The sequence below is a fragment of the Heptranchias perlo genome, chromosome 36 (assembly GCF_035084215.1).
Source record: "Heptranchias perlo isolate sHepPer1 chromosome 36, sHepPer1.hap1, whole genome shotgun sequence".
Lineage (NCBI taxonomy): Eukaryota > Metazoa > Chordata > Chondrichthyes > Hexanchiformes > Hexanchidae > Heptranchias > Heptranchias perlo.
In genome coordinates, this window is record NC_090360.1 from 10,663,325 (window position 1) to 10,689,475 (window position 26,151).

A 26,151-nucleotide genomic window follows, 5' to 3' on the forward strand; every position below is an offset into this window, starting at 1 on the left:
CTGGAGGGAGCGACCTGCAGTGGCAGGTCTCTGAAGGGTACATATTCGAAGAAATATGAATATTTCTAATATATGTGGATGTTGGACGATGACTGGATAGGACTTGGCTATGATGCCTCCATTGTTGAATGAACCTCGCTATCCAGGGTCATACTAAGAACTGCCACTTGACCAAGGTACTGGAGGGCTGCCAGTACCAGTGGAACTGTATCCTACCATGAGACACAGTCTTTGGGGTAAGGGGGGAGAAAATTGACAGAGGGAGAAAAATATTCTGCTGGAATTTGATGGTGCATGAATGCTATGGGAAGGTGCCTGATGGCTTGGTAAATGTTTCCAGCAAGGTTTGATGTCCGATCTGTGCTGAGTTGGTTCATCTCAGCTGGAGCAGTGGTAAAGAAGTACAAATTGGGCTCAGTGCACCTGCACAAAGGAAGGGAAAATCAACCAGAGTGGCCATTATTGATCTATTGCACCAGTCCTTGCTGGAATTGTGTGTGTACATCAGTTAAGGACAAGATATGGGCAGAACTGTGACTCCACCCTTGCTGTCGACACATGAATAATGGGTACATGCTGCCTGTTGAACCGTACCAAGCCAGGAGTCATTGTCTTTATTAGAGGAAGAGAAAAATAAATTTAACAAGGGGAAAATAAAGAATTTATGGGAGAGTAACGGTTACCTTGGTGTGAGGTTGCTGCTGGTATTTGGGGCACCCATCTTTTTAAAAAAAAACTTAAGAAATCTACAGAAATTTAGTAATAAATGTAAAGTGGAAAATGGACATATGGGTTTTCAAAAAAACAATCAGTGTCCTGATTCACACATTTCCTGATAATTTAGTTATGTGTTTATTATCGTTCACCTACAGACGAATATATTCCTTACTTCTCCTTTGCATATTTTTAATTCAACAGGAAGTCTATTGATTCAACCAATCAAATTGCAGAGCCAAGATTTCTTTTCTTAAAGAAGACACAGATAGAATTAGGGATCCAGATTTGTGGTGGAAACTTGTATGGAGTATTTGTGGCAAAGGTGGAAGATGACAGTCCAGCAAACTGCCCTGATGGGCTGGTACGTGGGGATAAGGTCCTGGAGGTAAGAAGATACACAGATTTGCAGTATTTACTCAGTACTAGTGATTCACTCTCATCCTGTGCTTTGCAGAATTTTTAATAATGCCCATAATTCTTGGAGGAAATTCAAACATTGAAAGCTGTATTTAAATTTCCCGCATGAATCACATAAGCAGTTTTTTAAAAAAATCAGCAAATCACAGGCTATTTCACCAGGGAATGGGAAGGGTGAAATCCAACCCAAGATTGATTCTGTCATCATGCCATGCAATTTCCATCGAGTCGCTGAATCACAGTCAGGCCCAGGGCTGCTGAGGCTAATTATAGGACACTGATTTCTACCCAGCTGATATCAGCTAACTCTACACAGACTGAAAATGGAACCTTATTTACACCTTCACTTAGCCAACTGAACTATCAAGGGAACTCTGAATCCAAACTTTGACCGTAATAACTTAAATTGGTTCAGTAGCTGAGCTGCATATTGCCCTTTGCTTCTCAGGCTCCGAGTGCCTTTCGTAAATGGTCACATTTAAACCCTGCACATTTACTGTGCTTGTTCCAATGAAGTGATGTAAACTCACTAAACTTTAGATTACCTCTTCTCATCAGGGTTATTGTTAACCCACAGTGTGTCAAACTACATCTATAGATGTTATGTCTTCAAACACTTACTTGCCAAACATTAGCAAAGAGTAGTTTTAAATTATTTCCCCTCAAACTTGACATTTTGAGTGCTCTTATTCTTTCATTTAATCTGCAATGTTATAATGTTACAACTCTTTTGTTGAAGAGTTGATTCTGTCTTGCCTTACAGGACAGTTCACCTGCCTCCTTATTACCTTACAAACACCTTATTGTATGAAAATAGGTTACCTGATGTTTCAAAACTATCTACCAAAAATATCAAAAAGTGGATAACACAATGGAGCTGCACAATTTACCATAATTTTTGGTAGTGCTATCCTGGAGAAATCTGGTGCAAAGCTCATTTATCTCTTTACAAGGCAAGAGGCATCTGAGACTGCATCTGCGACAGTTCGCAGACTAACATAGACAGAGGCCTTGATTTAAATTATTTGCCTGCCTTCTCAGTTAAAAGGGTCTGCAACATTTGGATGATGGCTTTGTCTCATTGGTAGTACTCCTGCCTCTGAGTCAGAAGGTCATGGGTTCAAGCCCCACTCCAGAGACTTGAGTATGTAATTTAGGCTGGCACTTCAGAGGAGGTGCTGCATTGTAGGAGGTGCCATCTTTCAGATGAGACGTTAAACCAAGGCCTCATCTGCCTAAAAGATCCTTTGGGAGTTCTCCCAGCGTCCTGGACAACATTCATCCCTCAATCAATTCCACCAAAACAGATTACCTGATAATTTAATACATGGCTTCTAGAAACTTTGGCTTCTTACAAACAATTCAGTTATTCCGTTGAATACAAAATAGAATCTCATTACTTAGTTTACTGGTATATAAGTATACTACAAATGTGGATTATTGTTCAGAAATTTGGATGTCACACTTGAAATGTGGGGAGCTTGGGAGATCTGCATCCCATTCAGGCCAGAAGAGATGAGAAAAGAACAATTAATATTTAACCAGTTATATCTACCATGGGCAGTAACATAACTAAAACATAAAATTTGGTCTCAAGTACCAATTTCAACCTTTTTCTCATTCCAAGTATTCAGTTTATTTCTTGAGGAAATGTTAATTGAAGTTCTATTTTCCAAAAGAATATATTTGATTAGATTCTGTGTAATTCGTTCAACCTTCACATACAAATAGAAATTGCTGCCACTGCAAGATGGTGTCAGTTTGTAACACTGTCCCATTAAGAAGTTAGCACTCTGATGGGTCTGTTTCATCTAAGGCTTTGTTCTGGATTGTGTCTTTATTTCTTTTTCTACCATTGCCAGGAACAGATCCTCTTCATTGTCTTCAATATGTTCTAAATGTATTTTTTAGTTTTTAGTCTAAACGTTATTATGCCACTTCCACTGATATTATTTTGACCTGTGACCTATCTTGAGTAGTCCAACCCCAAACAACCCAAGGTAGCTCTTAGCTTTAAAATTTGTGTTGTGCGTCACACATCCATCCCACAACACCCGTCTTTTAACAGTTGCACGCTTTTGCAGAGTTTTTGATCCAGATTCAGCAGAATGACTCTTGACTGATTAACCACTGGAAAGTAATACTAGTGGAATGTCAAAGCTCAATTCATTTCAGAGAGGAGAAACCTCAGCCCTTGGCACTAAAGGATTCTTAACATTTCTAGATCAGATAGAGCATCAAGCTTTAGTTGGCTCTAAGCCATTTGGACAGCGTTGGACTATAATCAAGGTCCTAGTAGTAAACAGCAATGCAACCATGGTCTGCTATAATAAAAAGCAGAGCAGGCCTTACTTCCTGATTCTCTACCTTGATCCAGACATGGTACTTTCTTTTTCAGGTGCTGATTGTTTTGCATTTCTTGCATTTTCTGTTTTTATTCCAGGAGGTTGTTTCCTTTGGGAACAAGATTTTAAGTAAACACATTACTGAACAGAGATTAGTAAATTGGGTAGGAAGGTTCATCCCCTTCGCTGCAGGATATGACCCACCAATAATTTTTTGGAGATTACTCTGTGTAGTTTTCACCTCATGGTCTAACATGTAGAAGTCTCCTGTAGCAGACATCTGCAAGGCAGGGACCTGGCACAGTTTATGTGCTTTTACTAAGAGTTATTGTCCTGACAGCTTGGGACAAGGGCAGCAGTGCTATTGTGCTCCAAGCTGGCATAGAGCTCTAGGTCCTCAGAATGTTCCATTAGTTTTTATATCACTGAATATTTCCTATTTGTAAGTGGAGACTGGATGAATGAGAAAGATGCAAGGTTCGAAACCATTGATATTCTCTTTCTTCTTTTAAAAGAAGTTTAACCTCCGCCAGCAAAACTCCCTCAGAAATTGCTTTTTTTTTTGCTGACCTGGCACCGCGTGGAGATGATTATTGTTTACTGTTGTGCTTCAGTGTTATCACTTGGGGTCTCCCTGCTGCCTCCACCTGGCATGGTATTAATTGCGCACCAGTGAGGCTTTTTTGTCTCAGATTGGGGACGATTACCTGAGTTCCCAAGCTACAGCTTCTTAAAGGGGTATTGTCTCAAGTGGAATGACAGCAATTCCCATGTAAGATGGTATTAGTATAGCTGCTGCATTTGCCTATATAACAAAAGTCACTGCACTCCCAAAGTAACTCATTGTGTAAACCAGATAAATACAAAACTTCTAAGGCAATTATTAAACTTTTCAGACCATTACAGCACTTCCTGCCCCCACATCCTCCCCCAAAAAAGTGAAGGGCTGTTCAAGACATTTAATGAAAATAAATAGATATTTGAATTTTAAGTATGAATGCTTAAATTACACATCAAAATATCTCACATATAATCAGTTGATGGACTGTGCAGTCCACAGGAGGGCAGTAGGGCCTCACTCCCCAAAAATTAAAAAAAATCAAATGCAGTCATATTCTAGACTACTGATCGAACAATTATTTTCATTCACTTTACACTCAGACACTAGACCTGTCTTTTTATGTGCTCTGTAAGCACTTGGTAGGGTGGCCAGATGATTCCTTGATACTGCACCATGACAGCACTTTTGAATAGTTCATTTCTGCATCACTGGCTTTCATACAATTACAGATTTTAGTATTAGTGATTTATTACATTATCATCTTCTCATTTGAAATTATTGAGGGGTATGTAGGTTACGGCTGTAGTTTACTGTATAGCCATCCTTCGATAGTTAGTTTTATGACTTTGTCTAGAAATGATCTAATGCAGATGAAATTATCAGAAGTTGATCTGTGATCATTTAACTGTAAAAGTTATGCAGATGGCATTGCTAAGTATTAGTGCATTTAAAAACATATTCTTTTTAGCACTGTTCGTACCTCCCTTCTGTTTCCGTTTGTCATCGTTTATAGTGAGATAAGCATAAAGACTTTACAGAAGGTATGATAAATATATTGATTTTGCTCACTGCACAAATTGAGGCAAAGTCCTGTGAAAGAATAGTTGGCCTGTGTTTAACATGCAGTCGGAAGACATTATCTGCCCCTGATTTCCAAAGCTGTTTCTGAGAAAAATCTAATCTCATTTGCTGAGGTCAGACTGTGCACCAATTTGCAAACAGCAGTAGTCATTTCTTAGCCATTGTCTTCCTGATACAGCTGTACGGTTTTACATGAGTTTAAATTCATGTCAGTACTGGAAATATAGTTTTCCAGCATAACTTCAAATGCCACACAGCCAAGAGAATTGCTGGCTCGAGTTTCTTTTTGTATTTTCCAGTAGCAATGAATAGCACATTGAAGCTGGACAGCAACAATATTTCTGTACTATAAATTTACAATTGCTTGGGGTTTAAATCCATATTTGAGCAAGCATTATACAATAGAACTCGAAATTGCAGTCAAATAAAATGTGGGCTTTTTGCAGAGAAACCTGCCTCACGCTTATATGCTTACTGTGACTGTTTAGATGATTTGGAGAAGGAACAGCATTAATAGAGGCCTAATAGTTGGTTGGGAGCCCGCACTCTCCCCCACACTCCTTTCGCCACGGACCTATATGTAAACCAGGGAAACAAAAGAGATGGAAAGGGAAAAAAACACATTGACTTCAGAGAAGTTTCAAGGAAACGTGGAAGTTGACATTATGCACCTTTTTAAAAAAAATTGCACATGAAGTTTTATTAAAACCCTGTTTGATCAAACATAGTTGAAGTAAATGTTAATTTTTGATCTTTTTACATTTTCATTACAGTACAATGGCACTGACATGCGAAATGTGACAGCCGAACAGGCCTATGTCGAAATGCTAAAACCCACAGAGGCAATCTCTGTGAAGGCTCAGTATAGGATAGAGGAATTCAACAAGATCAAAGATGAGGCCGGAGATGGATTCTATATCAGGTACCGTTTGAGATCTTTAAACAAAGTTATGCATAATCATCACTTTAGGGACAAATTCTAAAAGGATGTAAGGACATTCATGGCATGATCAAAAAAAACCTGCTAACTGGATACATATAAATTAAGCTTCAGTAATGTATATGAGGTGATAGCAGTGATAAGTATGATTTTGTTACTAAACTCACTGTTTTCTTTTTCTTTGGTGTTAATTTTGTGCACACGTAATAATTTTGTACAGAAGACGGTGTTTAATTTCAGCTTTTTTATGTTGAAAAGATTGAGTATTTTTCATGTATTTTGTCTCGTACTACTGTATGATCACACCAGGTAATTTTTTTCTGAGAGACATCTATGGTTTTACTTGGCACAGGTTTTATCTTCATCAGTCTGATGCTTTCAGATTATTGTTTTACTTTGTTTTGAACACTTGATGCTCATCTTTAATTTTTGCTTATCAAACTAAGCCCTGAGGTATTTGAGTCATACAAGTTGGCAGCAGTTGTTCGATTTTCCTCCACTTGTTCTTCCAGAGCACTTTACGATCGAGTTGCAGAAGTAGAACACGATCTGACTTTTAAGAAGGATGATATTCTTTACGTCGATGACACTCTGCCACAAGGAAATTTTGGTTACTGGATGGCCTGGCAATTGGATGAAAATGCTCAGAAGCTGGAAAGAGGGCAAATCCCCAGCAAATACATGTAAGCAACTCTGATGATGATAGGGAAGTGCTAATAAATAAGTGGATAATAAAAACCTTGCTGCATTCAGAGAATGAGAAATCCACTGCATTTTGGTGCTGTGAATTTTTTAATGTTTTTATAAACATCAGCTTGGCCTAGTGATAACACTCCTGCTTTTGAGTCAGAAGGTTGTGGGTTCAAGTCCAGGTAAGGTTATAATCAAAAGCCATGTGCTGTAAAAAAAATTCCTGTTAGTGAAAGGCAGTTCCAGGCATTCTTTCACTATTGTTAAAGACCCATTTAGTATTGACGACCTGTAATGCTCTTTATTTTCCAGAATTGCCGTTATTTTGTGTGTCATAGAAACAGTTCACTTCGAATTTTTACACCTTATTCAGTGTTGACATTTTATGATTAACCATTTTATTATGATTCTAATAGTTAGAAGTGATCAAGAGGGAAATAGACTGTGTGACCTTGTGCTTTCTGCAAATTTAAGTATCAGCTTGCATCATTTGAAAGGACATTCCCCTCTGAGTCAGTAGGTCTTCTGTTCAAGCCCTAATCCAGGACTTGAGCACGTCCTCTAGGCTGACACGTCATTGCAGTACCGAGATAATGTTGCACTGTCAGAAGTGCTATCTCTCAGGTAACATGTTAAATTGAGGCTCTGTCTACCAGCTCAGCTTGAGAAAAAAGATTTCATGGTACTTTATTTTAAAAAGAGCAGGCAAGTTCTTATAGTATCCTGACCAATACTTATCCCTCATCGACAGCATAAAAATGGATTAACTAGTCGTTTTTCTCGTTGCTATTTGTAGCTCAAATTGCTGTCCTCAAATTGGCTGCTTCATTTATCTACACAACAATAGTGATTACACTTCACAAATAATTCTTTGCATATTTGTGTGCCGTTGTTGACTCACTTCTTTGCTGTATAGAGTTAGAAACATAGAAAATAGGAGCAGGAGTAGGCCATTCGGCCCTTCGAGCCTGCTCCGCCATTCAATATGATCATGGCTGATCCTTTATCTCAATACCATGTTCCCACTCTCTCCCCATGCCCCTTGATGCCTGTTGTCCTGATTTTCTTTTTTTTAAAAAGGCATGCTGCTAATTGTAGTATTTCCGGCAGGATGGATCAGGAATTTTGCAGAAGACATAGCATGTCCGAGGTCAAGGATGAAAACGGATCTGTTAAAACTCTGTCAGCAGCGGCCCGAAGATCATTCTTCCGGCGAAAGCAAAAACATAAAAGGAATAATTCAAAAGATGGAAAAGAGATGTTGGCCCTTGATGCCATAAGCACTGATTCTATCCCTTTGTTGGAAGGTATTTGTTTTGTTAAATTTTTAGTAAGAACTTGAGCAACCAACTCTAGGAGCATACGATGGCTTGTGTGAAAAGAAGATTGGGAAAGTCCAGCTTCTGAGGAAATGTTGGTTGCTTTGCTTTGCAAATATATGAAATGGAGGGCAGTGGAATCTGCTTTAATTCACTGTCCATTGTAACCTGGTGTCCGGTGTTATGAACACTGACCAGCAATTTCAAAAAATCAACAACTACTCTTGTTTTGAGAAAAATCACTTCTCCATATAAAATGCTATATCTGTGCCAGCGGATCCTAATTAGCAATCCACTGCAAGTAAAGATCCAATATAACAATGGACAAAGCTGAAAATACAGAGCAGGTCTGTCGACATCTGAGAAAAGAAAGGATGAATGTTTTAGGTGTAGATCTTTTTATCACAGAGATTCTGACAGACCTGTGTTTATTCCAGATTTCCAGCAATTGCATTTTTAAAATTTTTATCTTCAAGTAATGCATGCACTGTTGTGGGGAAAAAATTAATTCAAGAACAGAATTACCTGTTTGTAGATTTTCAGTGCTCCTTTCCTTTCTTTACCTTCTAATCTAAAATATTTCATATTTCGGTGCAGTCTTGTAATTAAAGCCTTATAACAAAATGATTTAGGGAGGGAGGGTAATTAGTTAGAGGCTGCAATTATACTACAATACCAGTTTAAATCTGGTAATTGTAGTTTGCAAGACAGCTGGCAAGACTGGAATTATACTGCAGACTGCAACTCTTTGCCTCCTAGAAGAGAATTCTGCACACGCATGCTTATATGTATTTACAGAGCTCTACTGAGAAAGCAGTAGCAGTAACCACTTTCTAAAACATTAACAAGAATTAATACTAAGTTGATAAAGTGCCCAGATAATCCAACAAACCGCTTGAGTTCTTTTAAAACTAGGCATCACAACACACTGGAATTATACTCCGCCCAGTATGCCACTGAAGTACAGTGAAACAGTATCTTGGAGCAGTGCTCTTATCACTTGTCTTTAATGCACTTGGGAATTAGTTAAGGACTTGGCTCTTGCGGTATACTGCCACTAGAAACTGCTTTGCGTCAACATGAAAGTGACAATATAACTGCAACCAAAGTAAACTCCAACATAATTGCTAGTATTGTGTAAAACTGGCTGAACTTGAAAGATTGGTGAGTATTCATTTTTGTGCTGCTACAATCCAATGTAAATGTACATTTACACAGGTTTACAAGATTTTGCTTTACAGTTGAACAGGAAAAAAAACAGAGCCATATCTCCAGGTTAAAAACCCAATCTTTAAATGGACCTGGCCAGCAAATTGCACTTCTCCTGATCCTAGTTCTTTTTTAAAAACTATTTTTAAGTTGAATTTGTTTTTAAGCCTGAATTATCATTTGTTGTGTGTCAACAGATTGAACTGGCTATGCCAATTTACAGTACTGTAATCAAGCAAAAATATAGCAAAAAAAGTGTTTATGGGGAAGCTGACTGAGCCAAGTCATGTGAGGGATCTGAAACAACAGTTGTTAATCGAGGATGTTTTGTAATTAGTTAGTTCTTGCTATTCCAACTGTGTAGGTTAGTTCAACTCTATTACACAGTCAGGCACCTAACTCACCCCTGGGATTAAAGGGACAGTGGCAGCATGGATACAAAATTGGCTAAGGGACAGAAAGCAGAGTAGTGGTGAATGGTTGTTTTTCAGACTGGAGGGAAGTATACAGTGGTGGACCCCAGGGGTCAGTATTAGGACCACTGCTCTTTTTGATATATATTAATGATCTGGACTTGGGTATAGAGGGTATAATTTCAAAGTTTGCTGAAGACACAAAACTCGGAAATGTAGTAAACAATGTGGAGGATAGTAACAGACTTCAGGGGGACATAGACAGACGGGTGAAATGGGCAACACACAGAGAAGTGTGAAGTGATGCATTTTGGTAGGAAGAATGAGGAGAGGCAATATAAAGTAAATGGTACAATTTTAAAGGAGGTGCAGGAACAGTGAGACCTGGGGTGCACATACACAAATCTTTGAAGGTTGCAGGACAAGTTGAGAAGGCTGTTAAAATAGCATATGGGTTCCTGGGCTTCATTAATAGAGGCATAGAGTACAAAAGCAAGGAAGTTATGCTAAACCTTTATAAAACACTGGTTAGGCCTCAGCTGGAGTATTGTGTTCAGTTTTGGGCACCACACTTTAGAAAGGATGTCAAGGCCTTAGCAAGGGTACAGAAGAGATTTACTAGACGTGTATTATGTGGAGAGATGGAGGATCTGGGGTTGTTCTCCTTAGAACAGAGAAGGTTAAGGGAGATTTGAGAGCCGTGTTCAAAATCATGAACGGTTTTGATAGAGTAAATACGGAGAAACTATTTCCAGTGGCAGAAGGGTCAGTAACCAGAGGACACAGATTTAAGGTGATCAGCAAAAGAGCCAGAGGCGACATGAGAAAACATTTTTTTACACAGCGAGTTGTAATGATCTGGAATGCACTGCCTGAAAGATTCAATAGTAACTTTCAAAAAGGAATTGGATAAATAGTTGAAAGGAAAAAATGTGCAGGGCTATGGGGAAAGAGCAGGGGAATGGGACTAATTGGATAGCTCTTTCAAAGAGCCAGCACAGATACGATGGGCTGAATGGCGGCTTCCTGTGCTGTACTTGCCATGATACTAAGCGCATTCTCCGTTTGAGGTCATTAGAACATGTATAACCAAAACTATTCAAAATCTTAACAGAAATAGATGTGGAGATGCCGGTGATGGACTGAGGTTGACAATTGTAAACAATTTTACAACACCAAGTTATAGTCCAACAAATTTATTTTAAATTTCACAAGCTTTCGGAGGCTTCCTCCTTCCTCAGGTGAATGTTGTGGCCCACAACATTCACCTGAGGAAGGAGGAAGCCTCCGAAAGCTTGTGAAATTTAAAATAAATTTGTTGGACTATAACTTGGTGTTGTAAAATTGTTTACAATTAACAGAAATAGACACAGAAAAGAACCATTCTTTGCACCTGTTTAATTTTCTAAAAAGGATTTTGGTGTCAAACCGTTTTAAAGTTGTAAAATTATTACAGCAGTTACCAAGAGATTGTATATCTATTTGTTCTGTTTCACTTACTAAATACAGTTCTGATTTATCTGTCATTGGTATTTGAGACTTAAACACTGACTGTACATTGGAATTCATTTTCACTGCTAGATTGTGGAAGTTTGGCTTATCAAAGAGTGCAGAAAATAGAGTGCACCTCCCCAAGGCCTGTGCTTATCCTGGGACCACTAGTGGATGCTGTGAAGGACATGCTAGTCAAAGATTCCTCTGGAAAGTTCTGCAGATGCCCATTAGGTAAGCTTAAATCAACAGATTTGCTTTCATTTTAAAATATGTACTGTGGATCTGTGGTTTCTTTGGAGATTGATCTAAATATCAATGATTCTTCATAATTACTTCCAGTGTTTGTCCCTTATGAGCTTGTAGGACAAAATTGATAATTTTCTGAAATTAAGTACCTTATCTGCCATTAAAATGCCTTTGTTTGTAGTTCTTAATCATACTTCAAAGAATGGTTAAATTATTTAATTGAAAATTTGCTCTTTTTCTCCTACTGTTGAAAGAACAACTGTGTTGAGCCGCAGTGACATTACCAGAAGCTGAGCCCCTTCTAGCTAATTTATCTTGTGTAAATAGTGATTAAACAATTGCTTTGTAGCCAGTTTGTTAAAACTCTGAAGAATCCCTTTAAAGGCTACTTGTTCATTATTTGCCTTAATGAAGAACACTTCTGAAGCTTTGCAGTGTCTCCATGTGCTCGATTTTAAAAGGATGGCGGAATGGCAGCGGGTGGGGGGGTGGGGTGGGTGGTGGGGGGTGGTCAATGGGTGCGCGGCAAACCCAAAAAATAAAAACTTATCTTTCCCCATGCGATCGCAAGGTAATTGATGCTCATTAATCTTGTTTCGGGTTTTCGCGTTCGGCAGCCAGCCTGATTAACAGGCTAGCTGCCGACAGGAGCTGGGAGCTGCAACACCGAGGGGGGATGGGATTGGGGGGGGGAGGAGGGGGGAGAAAGAGAGAGAGAGAGAGAGAGACATCATCCGTCTGCAAGAGAGAGTGGGGGGGTGCAAAGATCAAGGGGTGGGGGGGACATCAGAGCGGGGGGGAGAGGGGAGACATCGGAGAGAGAGAGAGACATCGGAGGAGACATCGTGCAGGTGACATCGGTCAAAGGTAGGTTTATTTATTTTTTTACATTGTGGAATGTTATTTTGTTTCATTTATTTACTTTATTTTTTACTGATCTGGCTCTTCACACCTGGTTTCACCAGGCGTGAATTGGAAGCTGTGGGAAAGCCGCTCAGGTAAGTTGAAAATCGTTTTAACTACCTAACATGGAAGAAATAAAGTACCTTAAGTACCGAGGTACATTTGCTTCTTTAAATATCATCCCACCGGCTTCAATTGCCGACGGGACTTCCGGGTTCGGGAACAACGGCACACCCAGATGCGTCTTTGTGAGACGTGGAAGTTGGCGCGTTGGAGCCGGGTTCGTTTCCTGCTCCTCATTTCCCCGATTTTTGTGGCCCTCCCGCCCCCCAAAGCACCCACACTTCCAAATTAAAATTGAGCCCCATATATCTGGAGGCTTTACTGTACAAGTAAGACTCAGTCAGGTAAAAGTATTGTCACAAGGGAATTATATAGAGAATGAACGGACACTTAGGAGTCATTACACGAAAGGTAATCTAATCGAAAGGCGGTTCAGATGATGTCATAAACGGCAAGGGTGCAAATGAAGTGCTATCACCTAACCATGAGATTAAATTACACACTTGGATTCACTCCTTGCTATCAGTTACTGTTCATAATAGATCTTGCTTCAATTTTATATGGGCTTTTTATTGTGTTTTTGTACTAGGGGCACCAGCCTGTGCGGATGCAAGCTGTCAATACATTTCATGTCCTTCAAAGCATTTATTTTTTTTTATTGCACAGTAGACTAACTACAGTATTCAGTCTACTTTTGCCTAGATGGTAGTATATAAATCATTTCAAAATGTGTTTCTTTAAATTGGCTGTTTATGTCTGCTATTTCTAAAAGTCTTGATCCAATTGCAGCCCAATGACTGGGTTGCAATTTTATAACCGCATGAAACCAGTACAGCCAGTCAGTAGTTAAGAGTTCCAGTTATCTTAGATTAAAAGTAGGAAATGCACAGGAGGCTCAACAGCATTTGAAAGAGAAAGATGTGTTAGCATTTCGGTTGTAACCCTTCGTCATAACTAACTGGTACTGTAGTACAAGGGTTATACTATTGGACTAGTGATCCCAAGGTTGAGAGTTTAAATTCCACTATGGCAAGTTGTGCAATTGAATTTTAAAAATCTGGGAATTTGTGGGCTGCCACCAGTAAACAAAAATGAATGGCGTAAAAACCCAACTGGTTCACTAATGTTCTCCAAGAAAGGAAACTGCCACCCCTCCCCATTACTTCAGTCCACATAACATGGTTAACTTAACGGTCTTTGAAGTGGCATTGCAAGGCACTCACTTGTAAAAACAGACGGACAACCAGAAATAGGCAACTTTGAAAACATCGCCCACATCCTGACAAGAAATAATTTTAAAAAGCATGTTCATGCTGGAATGGACCTTTTGTAGGATGATGAGGACAAGTCAATGTGTACCCAGAAGATTAGTTCACCTTCCAAATATTGATTGACACTTTGTCTTTTATTGCAGCTTTTCAGCACTCAGTTTTCTTTGACCTCTGATAGTTGCTTGGATTGGAGTATTCTATTAGAGGAATAATTAAAATTTTCACTTCTGACTATTGCTTGTTAGCTTTTGCATCCCATTGGAGGCCAGCATTCAGATTTTGTAATCTGACTTGCATCATATGCTAGTGAAGCCCCGTTGTTAGCTGAAGACTATATTACATTGTAGTAAGCAGTGTGGTATTAGACATTCAAATAAAATCTAATCTTGTTTGAAGACAAAGCTGTTCCATGCACTAATTTATGCTCCCATTTTTCTATTCAGAGGTTATGAAAGCTTCCCAGCAGGCCATTGAACGAGGAGTGGCAGACTATCTGTTCATTGATTACAAGAGGAGGAGCGGCCATTTTGATGTCACAACTGTTGCCTCCATTAAAGAAATAACTGAGAAGGTGCTTCTCGTCTCTCGATATTAATTTTTCTGTTTTATATAATTTGATCATTTGTATTTCAGGTTGCAATGTACATCATAATCTCAATACAAATATCAAGTTACTTTGTAGTATTTCAAAAATTGTAAGCACCATGGCAATTAGATTGATTCCAATCCCAATAACAAGTTTAAGTGTGTTTGAATCATGGATTATAATGAAGATAGCATCATCCCTGCTCCATGTCCCCGTGAGACAAAAAGCCAGTGCTCTCTGTTTACTTAAGTGTAGAGGAAACCCACCTGTAGCATGCCTTGAGATATTTGTGCAGGGGGTCCCCAAGAGTGCATCAGTATTTGTAGGCAGACTCCCGCACAGAAGAGGCTGTTAACCCACTATGCTAGCAGAATATTAACCAGTGATGAAGCTTAGTCACTTGTTGGGAGTGCACCCGAGTTATTATAAATGGAAAGTAGATTGTTCATAAAGGCATGGCTCATCAAGGTAGCAAGTGCAGCATTGGATCACACTGCTGTATCGAAACCATATGATCCCAAGATAGGTGTGTGTAGTAGGCTCTACAACCCTTTACATTTTATAAATCTTTCCTTTTCATCAATTTCATTTTACTAAATTTCTTGTTAACTTTGGGTTCTCTTTTCTTTTCCACCTATTTTGACTTTAGTTTGCTCTTCGATATCCTGAGCAATTCCTGATCAGGGTAAAAGTGTAAATCGACAGTTGGCTGGGAGGAGAACGCATCTTTTTCCACTATGTAGTCAGCAATGGTCATCACCCAAAGTTTTTTAAAGTTGTTTCTTCCCAAGATTTAGCAAGTAAAGTCTCTAATGGTGGCATTGATGCGCATGTGCAGGCCATTTTCTGTAAGACACCTTCTGTGAATGGGTTTAGGTGCACACATTTTATTTTTGTGAGCCTTCCTTGAAATACATTTCTTTAAAGGAAGAATTCAGATTGCTGGGGGAGAGAAAGTTACTTATTCTTTATACTCCATATATTCTGTGTGTTCTGTGTGTAATATGCTGTTATGAATTTGCATCTGGCACACATGTGACTTTTGCCTTACTACTGCTGACAAGTCCAGCATCTCAGGCAGCCATCTCTAGTTATTTTTCCTCCACAGTCAATATCAGTAGCTAGCTCTGCAAAAATGATATGTCACTATGAAATTACTTCATACTTAAGATTTTGGAGAGCTTTTTGATTTTTTTTTTCACCTCCAACTTCTGCTTTTAGGCTTTGTGGAAATTAACAAAGGTTTTCAAAATTATGTTTGGTTTTGAGAGGATAAATAGTGAAACGGTTGTTTCCACCAGTTGGTGAATTGTTAACAAAAGGGCATGAACTCATTATCACTAGAAGAATGAAGTTAGAAGTTTTTTTTTGTCAGGGTTATTAGAACATGGTACAAGTGGCTATTGAGGTAGAGAATATAACATCATTTTAAACTGAATTGGATTAGTATTTGAAAAGAATAAAAAAGGATGTGGAGAAAGCGCAAGGATGTGAAAATAGAATAGGGGGTTTCAATTAAGGAGCTAGCTTGAATGGCAGAATGGCTTCCTTCTGTGCTGTAATTTTTGATTCTTATAATTTTCCTCTGACTATCTCACCCCATGATTTTGAGGACTATGAATTCTGTCAGCATTTTCAACAAAGGACAAAGTAATGTAAATTCAGAACCATTAACATAAAAAACGACTGGCATGTGCTGAAATCACAAGGAACCAGTCAGCACCCAGATCCTCCTTTTCTGATGTTCATTTGCCCATGTACCGAGGCAAACAAGTTAGAGGAAAACTTTGTATTTGGGTTTTGGGATCAGATATTTCTCACGCCCTGAAGATTCCATCATTCGTGGCAGAAAGCAATGAACACATATATTAAAAAAAATGTAGACATGTTGAGAAAAGCATGGACCTGTACAAGTTTAGAAAGTCTCCTAACTGACGTGTCAATGCTAGATGGGACGGGCTAGATGTAACTGCACTTGGGCAGCTCTCTGTACAACAAGCCAATATATTGTTTGCACCCAGCTCCTGTTCCTAATGCAGTTTTGAGTTATCTGACAACAACCAGCCCCCCATGTGCTACAGAAGTAAATCAGTCGACTGTCAAACAATAATGGAGGAGTAAAGTGAACTGTTTAAGATTGTATTATTTCTTTAAATTAAGTCATAACTAATAAGATTGTGAATGAGGCCTTTGAAAATACGCAAGATTTGACTGCAAGCTGATAACTCTGATAATGTTTTGGACCTGACGTTCCACCCTGCAGAAAGTTCACACACAAGAGTTACAATATGATAGCTAGTGGACACTTGCGTTGCAAGACCATTACAATATATACACGCCACAATATAGAGTCCCCTTGTAAAAAGTTGTGATGTCACTGCTGCTTATATCATGTGGTCTACATTATCTTTTTGATTGGATCATTGTTCCTCAACTTTTCACCATGACATTTTTGCCTGTAATATAGAACAATACAGAGCCACCTCTATTCCTTAATGTTATGTTTGAAGCATGCTCCAAACTCTGCATTATCCTGCATGTAACATCTGTCTCTAATAAGCAGGTATTTCTGAAATTTAAAAAAAAATTAAATTGCAACCGTGATTTCAATTCTCTGAAGACATTAAGAAAAGAAGAACATGCATTTACATAGCAATTTCACATCTTCAGGTTGTTCCAAAACACTTCACAACCAATGAAGTATTTTGAAGTGCAGTCACTGTTGTAATGTAGGCAAATGCAGTAGCCAATCAGCGCACAGCAAGGTCCCGCAAACAGCAGTGAGGTAATTGCACTGAAATGTCCCCCGAGATTATGTGCTCAGGTCTCTAGAGTGGCACTCGAACCTGTGACTTTCTGACTGAGCCAAGGCTGACACCTTTGCTGATATTAGTTCCAATGATAAAATGTGGCTAGCTGCCCTTATGTTTGGTTTTCTTAACTTGTTGTTTTTGACCCTATTTGTAGGACTGCCACTGCTTGCTTGATATTGCACCACATGCCATTGAGCGTCTACACCGAATTCACATCTACCCAATTGTCATATTCATACGGTACAAAAACTTAAAGCAAATCAAGTGAGTAGAATCAATTATTTAAAGCAATTTAGCTGTATTTAATTTCAAACGGTTGTGCCTTGTACTAACATTGAACAGTGCAATCTGCAGCTTTCAATTTATTTTGCTCTTACTAAAATATTAACAATTGTAACATCATGTTGTAGTGAGAAAATATAAATGCGAATTTAGCTTAAAGAAAAAAAGCCTGGTGCAGTTTTTTAAAAATCTGTAAGATGCAACTCTCTTTGGTTTGCTAATGTTCCACATCTTCCTGCACTGTTCTGCACAAGCTTAAGAGACTCTAGAAAAGGAAAATAATGAAATTAAAAGTCAAGGTTGCTTATTTAATAAAGGGAAAAGGTTGCTAATTTAGGAATGTACAGATTGTTTCATATAGAGCTTCCTTGCTTGTTGCACAGAAAATAAGTGGAACATTAGTGTTCAAAAAGAAGATTAAAAAAAATTAAAAGCGTTATTGGTTTATTTATGACCGTGATCAATTCTTCACCTTAAAGAGATTATCTCTAAGATGTTATGTTTAATGTGCTGTTTTGCTTTTGAGCTTTTTATACTGCTGTGTTTACTCCTTGGTAATAACGAATTGCTAGCTTTACTTTGTGGATATCCAAGAGGTCTATGCAGAATAAATAGAACAGCACTTAAGAGTGTCAGTGATTAGTTGCTGTTGAAGAAAGTATAAGTTAAAAACAAACTGAATCATCAAAAATATGGTATAGATCCAAATGGTGATGCATTTCCCCATTTCTAAGGCTGGGTAATGTGCATTCTAGTTTGGGTACAAAGCATGTACTAATGTAGTATGTCAACTCGAGTTTGTTTTGGTTCATTCTTTTTAAAGGTCAGTGCACAAGTGTGGCAATAGTATAATGTAATAGTGGTGATTGGCAGTGAGTTACAAGGCAGTGAATTTTGAATTTGTCAATAGCAAAATGTTGAGCACAATGATGTGTACTTTAAAGGGTACTAAAGATGAGGCTAATAAAGGTGCTACAGAGTGGTAGGATCTGAGATCATATTTATTTTTGCCACACTGTATGTTCCCTATCTCAGCTATGTGATCTAGGAGTCAAACTTCTTCTCCAAAGGAGATACGTGGAGATTGTAGGGTCAGTCAGCCACTATACGTTTACTTACCTACTATTAAGCAATCAATGTTTGGTGGAGGCCTGGGAAGAGATTATTGATATGCCTTCTCAGCTGAGGTAGAGTTGATGGAATTCTTAGAGAAGGGGAGGAGGAAAAATAGAAAATCACTTAAAAGGTGTTAATTACATGGTCCGAAGGTGGAAAATACCTTGTGATTTTTTTCTAAAACTAGCAAAAAAATTATGCATTACTGAAGTTTATATCTAAGTTTATATACTGAAGTTTATATCTAAGCCATGAAGTCAAAATGTTCCTAAAATAGTTATCAATCAATGTTATAATCAAGTATGTGGTGGAATAATAGTTTCCTTCTGACATGCGGACTCGATGGGTCGAATGGCCTCCTTCTGTGCTGTAACCTTCTGTGATTCTATGCAAAGAAGTTGAACCAGCTTCAGTATTTACTAGCTTCTACACAATCTAATTTTCTTTTAAATGATAGTACAATGCTGTTTTGTGCCTACATGTTTTGTTTGTGGAGTAAATGGTGCAAAACCAGAGAAAAGTGGAATACTGACTTTATCCCACTTCTAAGAGTTTTTTGTCCTGTTTTAGATTCTGTAACATGGCATATGAAGTCTCACTTGTGGCATAAAGTGTGCAGCATATCCTTCTGTTCATTATTGTTTCCTCTGAATAAAGTATAGCACACAAAATTACGACAGCATGTCAAAATAATTTTGAGGTATCTTATGCAAGACACCAATAACTTAAATATTGTTTGACTGTAAAAATATGTGGAAGTCTTAGTCCTTTGTAAGCATTCCACACACTGATTTAATCCAACTCCAATGGTTGCATTGCATCTACAGAGAGCAAAAGGACCCAATCTTTCTGCGGGATAAAGGTACTCAAAAAAAACATTCCAAGGAACAGTTTGAGGCTGCTCAAAAGATTGAACAGGAGTACAGCAAGTTTTTCACAGGTAGGTATCTGCTGTGTTTGCCTGCATCTGTTAAAATGCAGATTTACAACGAGCACTCCAACATTTACATTTAAGGGGGGGGATGTTTATCTAAATACAAATCCACTGGTTTGTTCATTTTTATCTGACAATCATATGCATGGATTTAGCTAATCCAGTACAGAACTGTATTGCCTTAATATTAACTGGATTGAAGTTCATTCATGGAGACTTTTTGTCAATATGGTGTTTAACAAAACTCAGAAACTCATTGGGACACACAGAAATCTCATTTAATTCCATAAATGTTGACGTCAGTGTTAATAGATATTGTATTCTTAAGCTGAAGTCTTCCTTGCAATATATTTTGTATTGGGATGAATTTCAATGTCATACAGATACTGAATGACATTGAAATTCATCCCAATACAAAATATATTGCAAGGAAGACTTCAGCTTAAGAATACAATATCTATTGATGTCCCAAATCTCTTCAAAAGTACAATATTGAATTCAAGGAATCAAAGTGAAGATTAATTGATACGCAGCTATGATCTGATCCAAATCTATTAAATGGCTAACCACACTTGACTTCAATCCTGCCGACTAGTTACCTTTGTTAGGTTATTCAATTTGGACCTTTTGAATCCTTTCTCTAGCCTTCTTATACTTATGACAAGATATAACATCCAGGTTCATTCTTAATCTGTAACTTAAAATGAATAGTAAACCCATGTTACATCATTGCCACAGGGTGAACCATTGTTGAAGGATTAAATAAAATGGTTACAGTTTCACCAGAAATAAGTGGATTGCAAGAATGGATCAGATTATCTAGATTTTAAAATCTAGATTGACCTTGTTTCAGCACTCTAACATTATTAGAATCAGGATATTCGTTTCATAGGAACAGGAGTAGGCCATTCAGCCTGCTCCGCCATTTGATAAGATCATGGCCGATCTGTGATCTAACTCCATATACCTGCCTTTGGCCCATATCCCTTAATATCTTTGGTTGCCAAAAAGCTATCTATCTCAGGTTTAAATTTAGCAACTGAGCTAGTATCAATTGCCGTTTGCGGAAGAGAGTTCCAAACTTCTACCACCCTTTGTTTCTAGAAATGTTTTCTAATCTCGCTCCTGAAAGGTCTGGCTCTAATTTTTAGACTGTGCTTCCTACTCCTAGAATCCCCAACCAAAGGAAATAGTTTCTCTCTATCCACCCTATCCGTTCCCCTTAATATCTTATAAACTTCGATCAGATCACCCCTTAACCTTTGAAACTCCAGAGAATACAACCCCAATTTGTGTAATCTCTCCTCGTAACTTAAACCTTGAAGTTTCTTCCAGTACAGTGAGTTCATGTAGTTTCTATAAGTGAAAAAGAAAGAAAGCTAAGTGGAATATCCTATCCTCCTCACATGAAGAATCATTGCAAAAGGTAATGCCCCAGTCTGTCGGTTCCATTCAGCATTTAATACATGCGTCTTTATTTAAACAACTACACAGCACACTCAAGGCAGATCCATGCACCAGCTTAACTCTTGCTTGTTGACATTGTCCAATCCAACAGTTGAAGTTAAGTTCTAAAGCCTCAAATGCTGTCATTCTTCTTTCTCCTTTATCGGGGCACTTTTGGCTTGCTTGGCAGCTTTTTCTGTGCTCTAACAAAATGGTAACACTAGATGGCAGTGTCCAATGCTGTTCTGCTGTGAATCCCCAACTGCAGTAAACAGCTGTATAATATACATTTTGAATCCTATTTTTGGGGTATGTAAGACTCCTTATATAAAATCTCTTTTTTTTAAAAAATCAGTTACCGTTGAAATTTATGTTGACTGCAGGTATCAGAGACATTGTCTTTAAGAAAATTGAATGAGAACAATATAAAATGTTTAATCAATAATGGTTCATATTGGTTTCAGTGGTGAAACAGAGATAAAAGTGGACAAAGGATGCAGAAGTAATTCATGGAAGCATAGCCATTCAGGGTTGTATAATCTATTTTCTGTGTAATAAGTGCAGATGTGATACTGTAGTACTATGTTGAAAGTAATTTCACATTGGGCACACTTGATGTGAGGCATGATGTGATGTTCCATGCTAACAATGATGAGCAGTTCAACAATTAAATCTATGTTCCCAAGCAACGTAGCACAATGTGTTGGTACAACACCACGCTGTGCTTAACTATGCTTTCAGTTTCTGGTCTTCAAAGTTTTCACGTGTATTATTTTAGTGCAGCAGATATTCTGGGATGACATGTAGCAATGAACTTGCGTTGCAATGTGTTATGCTTTATATGAAAATGTTTGTTTTAATGACTTTTTTGTACCTATTTTTCTGCAAGGAGAGAAAAAGGCCTAAGAATGTTCTGTAAATATGCTGTCAATAATACAAGCACTTTCTATTCAGTACCGTGAAGGAGATGTAATTATAGGAAATTCCCTAGATATTCTAACACATTTGTTCCACTAAAATGGGTACACGTAGAACTCCCTGTGGGAAGCCCAAAATGGTGGATATATTAAAAAAGAGAAAAACAAACCAGCATAAGACTTATGTGGGGCTAATACATATTATTTGCACTTACTTGTAATTTTTTCTTCTTTTCCTTATGCTTATCCTGGGAAAATAATTGATGCATAAAACAGCTTAAGCACTATCCACAGGATATGTGATAAGCCTTAGGATATGACTAGTATTCTTTGAATGGCATGATTTAATGGATGGGGCTACAAGTGGGATATACATGATATTGAATGGTTCTTCATCATGTGTTCTCTTTATCATTCTTTAAGTAAGTAGTTAAAATATTTATAAAGTCCGATTTCCTTATGGCACAGTGAGTAAATGCACTGCATTGTGTGGTACTGAGCCGTATAGACTGGGACGGCCCCAGGTTTAATCCCTGGTCTGTTCTGAGTTAACTGATATCAACCGGGGCACCACAATTGACCTAGGCAATCCTGGGCTAGGGAGGAGGAACTCAGCTCCTGTTGCTATCCATGGACTCCTGCTGGAAAGTGTCTGTGTGAAATTCGGGTGAAGACAGAATCGGGCTCAGCAGTCAAGTCTCCTATAGTAAAATTGCCTGAAGATACTATTTGATTCATGCATAACAAATGGCCATGTGGGTGAGGTAATGTTGTTTTCCTGGTGCCCCCACCCCAGATGAGTCATTGCCTTCAGAAGTAGAGGGCAAAAATAGGAGAAAATTGGAGGTTAAAAAATGTTGGGTATTCATTTTGCTTTTAAATACAGGCTATATTGATGTGTTATTCTTGTGAAATGTTTTTTTTTCTCACATCATTTATTTTGTATTGTGACATCCCCTTGAAATAAAATAATGAATGGAGACGATTTCATCACTTGGCTTAAATATGTGTTGTGGGGAAGTTGAATCATGGGCAGGATTGTAACACCCAGCAGCAAGTAAAGGTTGTGCTTATGATTACCTCTGTAGATACCTTAGCCTCCTATCATAGTTTGTGTCTTTGATTCAGAGATTGAAGAAAACCCGACAAGGTGGACAATTTTCCCTTTCTAACTATTAATCATCCCCTGTCTTTTTGTAGGTATTGTCCAAGGAGGCAGCCTGCCGTACATTTGCACTCAGATCATGACAATTGTTGATCAAGAACAAAATAAAGTCCTGTGGATTCCAGCTGGAACTCTCTAGGACCCCACTTGGGCAGCTCAAACTCACATTGATGTAAAGGTGTTAAAGCTGATGATTGATGTATTGTGTACGCATTAAAACAGTCTGAAGATTGCAGATTACATGGAACAGGCAGTGTGCTGAATAGACTTATAGCGAACAGAAAAAAACTTCAGCCTGATGGTGTTGGTTAAATGCTACTGCACATTGTCCTGGCTTCTACTGTACTTCTGCAATGTAAAAAAACAAAAAATTGGATTTATACAGGACTGATTTTTAAAAATAGATCTTTTATTCCGCTTTCTCCCCCCCCCCCCCCAAATAAAAGTTGGAAAAAGTGATGCTGCAACTAAAACTTAGAAACACACGTTTACAAGTAATATTTCCTGAGTATTTGTTTTAAATGTTTACTTGAATGTTTATATCCTTTTTTCTTATTCTCCGTATTTTGGATAAAACAGCTCTTTTCTGAATGGGGTGAAGTTCGTGCATGTGAACGGGCGGGTTTACCTGGTTACATGATAGCACCCTGTGATTCTACTGGCAGGCTAAACCTAATAAAATTGGTACAGAGTGATCATGTAGTTGGGAAAAGGTATTGTGATTCGTACTGTTTGGAGTGGATTATGAATTTTTGTGCACTCCTGTAAAGGGCAGACCGCTGCATTTTTGTTTCTATTTTTTTGTCTTGTCGAAAATATATTTTTCTGCATGGATCTTGATATTTAAACAACATAATGTATCTGATCATATTGTATAAACTAATACCTTAATTGTTGGGCCTAATAATATGTAGCAAGGGGTAATGAGCTAGTAGCGAGGCCTGGCATGCTGATATGACACTTTCTAAAAGCTGTAAATATTGAAGAAACTCATCTTGGTGCAATTTTGCAGGTTATGTTGAGCATTTTTTTTAAAAAAGAAAAATTCAGAGTGTTTAGCAGTCAAATAGATTTATTTAACTTTGTGAAACTATTTCCCTTGCTTGGGGTTTTGTCTAAGTAAATGTAGTTATGAGGCACAGTAAATAATTGTAGTGTTGCCACTGTCTGGAAATTGGTCATTGAATCTACAATGCAATGCTTATGTATGTTTTTTTTCATATATTGTGCCAAATTGTCAACATTTGTATCCTCTGTTTTCATGTTGCACTTGTGAATCCATGTGTGCCTAACACAGGATTGCTTCTGGTCCTCCAGTTTGTGTCATGTTTTAAGTAGTTCTCTACTGTACCTACAGACTTCAATGCAACTGAATCATTAAAGAAACACAAGACTGTTCCTAACATTTCACTAATTGCCTGGTGCATTATGGCCGTTCTTACATTCAGTGAAATATGTAAACTGCTTATTTTTGCGTTCTATAATGAAAAGGGATGTTTTCTTGCACACTGTTTCAAAGAGCAAAAATTGGTTCTACATTTTAACAGTTGGATTAAAAAAACTGTAGTTACTAAATTAGAAGAATTAAGGCCTAAAGTAGCATTTTGCCAGGTTATTCATTTGACTTCATATTCTGCAGACGTGTAGAACAATTTGATTATTTTGTATTTTCTGTAATAGCATGACCTGGCAGTGAAGAAGCCTCCCTTTTACATTCAAAGCATCCAGTCATACTGTTGGAATTTTAGTTTTGGCTCAATATGCAAATCCAAACTCACTGATCTGGTGACTGGATCCCCACGCACCTACTGCCAGTGTAAGTTGTTGCAGGGTGCAGTCAAAGTGTGACAGAGATGGTACAGAGCAAACAGGTACTGATGTTTTTTTTCTGTGCTGAAAGAAGAATGTTACTTTGTATCAAATGTAAAGCAATTGATTAGTACAAAAATAAAGGTCAATTTCTGATACTCAAAATGTGTGTTTTTCACATACCCATTATATTTGAAGTGGACCTGCTAGAGTCAGGGTAAGCAGCTTGGCTCATCTATAAGGCTTAATCTTAACACCCCTGAAGGCTAGTGATGAATTTTTGCTTCGGGCTTGATGACCTGAAGAGCAAAAAAGAAATAGATACCTTGGTTTAGCGGTGTGCTTTTTTTCCCCAATTTGCTGGTGCCTCGATATATTTTCTTCAAAGGGGTTGCTGTAATTTTGGCCAAGCAAAAGAAAAGCTTTGTAGGTGACTGCAACACTGTGTAATATCTGGTTGCTTCTATAACTGTGGTAGCAATAGTAAAATCTTGTTTAACTGTGTTAGGAATTGGAGGGCGATATAGGACTGCATAGGGCTTTTAAAGGATTGCCCAGGACAGATTCAGATAAACTCCCAAGATATGGCAGAGGTTTTACATGGCGGCTTTGTATCAGTCTTCATTCAAGCAGTCCATGCTCAGTAACCATGCAATGTACAGTTGACACTAAAGTTGTAAAGGTCAAGGTGAATGCAGATGTAATCCTGGAAAGAATGAAAGTTCTCAAATCAGATCGGCTGCTAGTCCCAACGGCATTCACCCGAGGGCGTTCAACGAAATGGAAGATGTGCTAAGTGACCCCCACGCATATATATTTAAACAGCTCGCTAGAATCGGGGTTATTCCCATGGACTGAGGCTAACAAAATTCAAAAAGGGCACCAAGTCAGAACCGGAAATTATAGACCCATTAGCAAGTTTATAGCAAGTTTCTTGAAGGGATCGTTAGAAATACTCTTTTTAAAAAAAAAATAATTCTCGGGATGTGGGCGTCACTGGAAAGGCTGGCATTTTTTGCTCATCCCTAGTTGCCCTGAGAAGGTGGTGGTGGGCTGCCTTCTTTGTAGCAGTTTGATACAACTGAGTAGCTTGCTAGACCACCAGAGGGCAGTTAAGAGTCAACCACGTTGGTGTGGTACTGGAGTCACATATAGGCCAGACCAAGTCAGGATGTCAGGTTTCCTTCCCTAAAGGGTATTAGTGAACCAGTTAGGTTTTTACGACAATCCGAGAGCTTCATGGTCATTTTTACTGATATCAGCTTTTTACTATCAGAATTGTTTTTTTGAAACTGAATTCAAATTCAGGTTCTCTGGATTATTAGTCCATTAATCTCTAATATCACCTATTAGAGATTCTCAACAAGGCTTCTGGAAAAGGTCATGTATTACCAATCTGGTTGAATTTTCTGAA

The 26,151-nt window shown here is 38.2% G+C and overlaps 1 protein-coding gene across 6 annotated transcripts in view; it reads left to right on the forward strand.

Moving 5' to 3' along the window:
- dlg5a (discs, large homolog 5a (Drosophila)) overlaps positions 1 to 24,902 on the forward strand; it is a 170,761-nt gene extending 145,859 nt beyond the window's left edge. For all 6 annotated transcript variants that reach the window (XM_067972536.1, XM_067972540.1, XM_067972538.1 and 3 more), the window contains 9 exons: positions 919 to 1,102; positions 5,895 to 6,043; positions 6,574 to 6,744; positions 7,862 to 8,058; positions 11,274 to 11,417; positions 14,113 to 14,240; positions 17,223 to 17,332; positions 19,294 to 19,406; positions 22,964 to 24,902. In XM_067972536.1, the coding sequence (XP_067828637.1) occupies positions 919 to 1,102; positions 5,895 to 6,043; positions 6,574 to 6,744; positions 7,862 to 8,058; positions 11,274 to 11,417; positions 14,113 to 14,240; positions 17,223 to 17,332; positions 19,294 to 19,406; positions 22,964 to 23,067 (1,300 nt within the window). In that variant the 3' untranslated portion in view covers positions 23,068 to 24,902. The remainder of the gene's footprint in view (positions 1 to 918; positions 1,103 to 5,894; positions 6,044 to 6,573; positions 6,745 to 7,861; positions 8,059 to 11,273; positions 11,418 to 14,112; positions 14,241 to 17,222; positions 17,333 to 19,293; positions 19,407 to 22,963) is intronic.
- Positions 24,903 to 26,151: the final 1,249 nt, after the last annotated feature.